The sequence below is a fragment of the Sinocyclocheilus rhinocerous genome, unplaced genomic scaffold, assembly GCF_001515625.1.
Source record: "Sinocyclocheilus rhinocerous isolate Xijiao unplaced genomic scaffold, SAMN03320098_v1.1 scaffold1688, whole genome shotgun sequence".
NCBI classification, from domain to species: domain Eukaryota; kingdom Metazoa; phylum Chordata; class Actinopteri; order Cypriniformes; family Cyprinidae; genus Sinocyclocheilus; species Sinocyclocheilus rhinocerous.
In genome coordinates, this window is record NW_015660503.1 from 176,120 (window position 1) to 181,409 (window position 5,290).

Sequence of the window (5,290 nt, forward strand, 5' to 3'; positions counted from 1 at the left end):
GCAGTCATTTATTAAATGTGTGTGGCAGATTTATGGTCTGATTGTCTGAGCTAATTATTGAATCACATGACTTGAGGCAATGTCAAATGACTTTGATGCACATCAAGCTATGTATTTGGGCAATGTGTTTTTATAGTAATTTATATCTTACAGAACAATCTTTTATTCTAGGTTACACTTTATGTGTGTTCTTGCTACACTGAAATTACACAAATAGTAATGAGAAATACTTATTTACAACATGCATATATAGGGTTAGGGTTTGTTTTAGGATTAGTTGCTTGTAAGTATGTATAATTTAACGGTATCACATATTTGTCTACGATTAGTCATGAGTGTCAGTGAAATCACCAAATTATACGGGGTTCTCACAGTTATGGCCAAGTGGTGCATCTCCTCTGCACGTAACCTGCTGTCTCCTGCATTAGCCAGCGCTCGGAAACAGTAACACATAATTGAAGATACACAATGGTTTCGGATGAGCACAGAGAGCTGCTGCCATTAATGTTTAGATCAATAGTGCTGTCCCAGCTGGCTGCTGATGTTTCGCCCGCTTGTGCAACTTTCAGCACGTCCCCTTTTTCTCTCAGACCAGATTGAAATTCCCCTCGCAGGTCTGGCCATCAAAGAGGTCTTTCACTAAGGCACAATGGGGACAGAGGTGACCGCTCCAGGCTAACGGCGCAGACAGGCTCCCTCATACCCAGGGCTCAGTGTCTATAGACAATAGCTTCTTTTATGTGTGAGGTCACATGCTAACGATTAAAACGCAAAGGTCACTGATACAGCAGTGCAGACTAGTTTGCTAAGCGAGTTGAACGATCTGTAATACGTGTTATAAACGCATGGCAACAAGCAGACTGAGAACTCAAAGGTGGAAGAAATGTTTTATAAGCATGGGCCGGCACCTGTTAGTGAGAAATGTTGTAATGAGAGTTGCTATGCTGAAGAGATGCAAGCACTGTACACATTAACACGATCCCTCCTTATATACACACACACACACACACACCACAAGAGAAACAAACCTCAGGGCTCACCTTTACGGTCAGGTTTGAGGTTGCGGTCAACAGGCGGCGGTTGGCATTCGGGCATGTGCACCGGTCTACGAGGTGGGGTCTTGGGGCTGGAGCGGAAGCCCATGTGGGCTGGAGGGGGCACCTGTTTTCCGAGTGAGGAGAACTCCACTGTGCCTGGTGTCATGGGCACATAGTTGGGCTCCTGGATGGGTTCTGATAGGCTGCCAGAGCGCTGATGTGACGAAGAGTGGACGCTCATGGGTACATAGTTCTCGTCCATCTCCTCAGTGGAAACACCTCCTACTGGCACCATGCCTTTATTCTTCTACATGCATCCAAGAACAGGGAAGAAACTGTTAGGGATTCTTAAGACATTTGAAAGACAGGACCTAGTTTTAAACTAGATAAAGTTGATTAATCAGGAAAACTTACAAAATAGTTGTTGAAGCTTTCATTAAAATCAAATGAGCAACTTTTATCTGGGGGGAAGGGACGGGGTATATCATAGCAGTCTTGAGATCCGTAATCTGTAAAATAAATACAAAATGAATGAATGCAGTCAAAAGAAGAAAAAAAAAAAAGTCACAGAACCATCTCTCTTCTGCTCAAAAAGGCTGCATTTATTTTCATTAAAACTATAGTAAAACAGTAATATTGTGAAATATTATTACTGTTTTAATGCATTTTAAAATGTAATTTATTCCTGTGTTAGCAATACTGAATTGTCAGCAGCCATTTCTCCAGTCTTGTGTCACATGACTTTCTTGAGAAAGTTCAGAAGAACAGCATTTATTTAAAATATATATTTTTTGTAATCTGTATATCTTTACTTTCACTTTTCATCAATTTAATACATCCTTGCTGCATATAAGTCTACTGTGTCATTTTTTAAACAATTTATTCCATCCTTGCAGTATCAATGCATTAATTTATTATAATTATATATATAGTTGTGCATTATTATGGAGGCATGTGTGAAGAAGGGAATGTACATAAACAATCTCAATACTACAATACCACCAAACAACACTAGAGGGGCCCACTCATGACTACATGACCCCCATTGTTGCAGAACAAACAGCTTGATGGCCTCTTATTGAAAATATATCGAAAGAATGAGTTGCCAGAAAATAAGAAATAGCAAATAAAATCAGGATTTAGGATCTCAAAATAAATATGTCCACGATATTGACATTAGCAGTCATACTGTACCTGCTCATGAACGGTAAAAAATGTAAAATTGGGTTACATTTTAACATATATTTCAAGCATTCTGGCAAATTGTAAGAAAAACAAATAAATAATCTGACAATAAATAAATAAAGGCTAGGTTTTTGCCCAAATTGACAGTGATGCCCTTTCCATTATTCCATGTGAACATTAGTCCTTTATCTGCTTTGTTACAGACCACTATAAAGAATTTGTTCTAACTGTCAAATAGGCAGAATGAACACTTAAAAATCTGTAGTAATTACTACAATGTTCAGTCTCAATTATTCATAATATAAATAATTATTTTAAACTACCGTTCAGAAGTTTGGGGATGGTACGTTTTTTTAAGCTGAAAAAAAGCTGAATTTTCAACAGCCATTACTATAGTCTTTAGTCTCACAAGATCCATCAGAAATAATTTTAATATGCTCATTTACTGCTTAAAAAACGCGTCTTATTATCAACGTTAAAGGGATAGCTCACCCAAAAAGGAAAATTCTGTCATTAATTACTCACCCTCACGTCGTTCCAAACCCGTAAGACCTTCGTTCATCTTCAGAGCACAAATGAAGATATTTTTGATGAGATCCGAGGGCTTTCTGACCCTCTATAGACAGCAAGGTAGTAAAGAAAGGTAGTAAGGACATTGTTAAAATAGTCCACGTGACATCAGTGGTTCAACCGTAATTTTATGAAGCTACGAGAATACTTTTTGTGCACAAAAAAAAGAAAGAAGTAAAATAATGACTTCATTCAACAATTCTTCTCCTCCGCGTCACTCTAGCACCAGAATTGTTGAGTAAAGTATTCAAAAACTATTCTCGTAGCTTCATACAATTACTGTTGAACTACTGATGTCATGGACTATTTTGTCAATCTTCTTGGTACCTTTCAAATTAATGACAGAATTTTCAGGTGAACTATTCCTTTAGACAACAGTTGCGTTGTATAATATATATTTTTATGTGTGTGTGTGACGTTAACTGACTTGCAGTAGACAAATGGTATTAAAGACCATCTTTTCCAATTGCACATTAAAGGCAGTGCACAAGTTGAAGTTCAGATTCCAAACCATTAGGCAACCTAGACTTCTAGAGATTTTGAGCTTGTATTGTTATTGAACTTTTGCTTTCATAATGATGGTGAAATGGCACAGGTGACTTGGATAATTGATATCCACCTACCTTTACGTAGACGTGAAGAATCCACTGTACCAATGGTGTTGCTCCTTAGTGCTTTGTTGCCTCCTGTACTAGATGGCACGCAGTAATTCCCATCAGTCTCAGACACTGACCGTGGCACCACATACGTGTCCGTGGGTGACCGCTCAGGTGGAACTGTTCCCGTGGTCAGTAAAGGCTTAGGTGGACGAGGGGGCGGTACCACATCTGTGGCCCCTGAAACAGCCTCCACCCCAGCAGTACGGGGAATCTGGTAGGTACAGTTACTTCCAGGTGTAGGTGGAATATCATAGCTAACTGACAAGTTCCGCAACTGGGCCTCTAAAGAGGGTTTACGACCAGGCGTGTTAAAGACATAGAGTTCACCGGGCTCACCGTCAGGAGCGGGAAGGGAGGACGCCGACTTCGGCAGCAGCACAGTGTCCTGAGAGTAACTTCGGGGCAGGTGGTAAAGACCCTGCGAGTCGGCCGACAACGACTGCCCGCGCGAAGGAGGAGAATCATAGAGCCCAGCGGCATGCTGGGTAGGAAAGAAACCATTGACTGAGGCGTGCCTGGAGGAGGAGGAGGAGGTGGGTGTGTGGTGGGAAGGGAGGTTGTCATTACAGTCGGGTTCGGAGGAGGTAGACTTGGAGCATTCGCCATGGGCCCTGTAAAGAAGCCCATGCATGAGATACAGGTTATGAGTAAAGTAATTCAAACAAATGCCAGCTAAATATGTTAAAACAAACTCGCTCATCATCAATACAAAGACAAAAACACCCCTTCAAAGACATACCATGCTACTTTATGTCATTATGAAAATCGCAATATGAAATAGTCTTTGTATTTTTAATTAACTGGCAAGAGATAATGTCAGTCGGTCATTACTGCATAATAACTGAATCATAATAACTGAAAGTGGTTTATTTTGCAATACGGACCAGCCAACTATATCATCTTATTATCACTTATTACACAGCAACTTGGCAATTAAAGATGCATTCAGTAGTTTGGTGCAAAGTTAAAAACCATCACTAGCATCAGAGTAATTTACATAAAACTTTTGCAATACGTGATTGCACATTAAAGTACATGAAGAACAGCAATGATAACTATGCTAACTACCGATTGCACCTTTATAAATGAAACGACATAAAATATTGATTTGATAGAACAATTGTGATAGAACAAAGAGACAACACACTACTAGTTTAATGGGGACATTGAACTAGTAGAGTTCGGCAGACTGGTTGCCAGGGACTACGGTCAAATAAAGTTTAACATCATTACACAATATTTGACCATAGTAGGCAATGAATAACCAAACATTATCAAGTATTCCTGAAAGCTGTGTAATAAGCTTCCCGCTATACAACTAGAACTGGTAAGGTTAGTGCCAAACACAACCATGCACGTCATATTTCACCCAAGTCCTGGTTCAAACTATGCATACACACTCTTTTAAAGGGATACTCCACCCCAAAACGAAAATTTTGTCATTAATCAATGTCAGCGACACAAGGATACGTTTTCTACGTGTATTTACTCTTTGATTTGAACGAAAACAGCGCATCCGTGTGGCGCGGCTGACACAGAAGAGCGTACGCTGCTTGCGTTCAGTGGATATTCTCCAAAATGGCGCTACGGTGACGCGGAGAGACACAGAAAAGACAAAATGTTGAATAAAGTCGTTATTTTTGTTTTCTTCGCCTACAAAAAGTATTCTCGTCGCTTCAGAAAATTCAGATTGAACTACTGATGGCAGATGGACTATTCTGACGATGCTTTTCATACTTTTCTGGACCTTGACAGTGTAATTTACTTGGCAGTCAATGTGACAGTCACAAGCCTCCCGTTTTTCATCCAAAATATCTTAAATTGTGTTCCGAAGACGAA

The 5,290-nt window shown here is 39.8% G+C and overlaps 1 protein-coding gene across 2 annotated transcripts in view; it reads right to left on the minus strand.

The window, feature by feature from the left end:
• LOC107725185 (GRB2-associated-binding protein 1-like) overlaps positions 1-5,290 on the minus strand; it is a 95,680-nt gene that overhangs the window by 15,342 nt on the left and 75,048 nt on the right. For both annotated transcript variants that reach the window (XM_016534362.1, XM_016534361.1), the window contains 3 exons: positions 3,416-4,062; positions 1,452-1,546; positions 1,041-1,344 (listed from right to left, as the gene is read on the minus strand). In XM_016534362.1, coding sequence (XP_016389848.1) covers positions 1,041-1,344; positions 1,452-1,546; positions 3,416-4,062 — 1,046 coding nt within the window. The remainder of the gene's footprint in view (positions 1-1,040; positions 1,345-1,451; positions 1,547-3,415; positions 4,063-5,290) is intronic.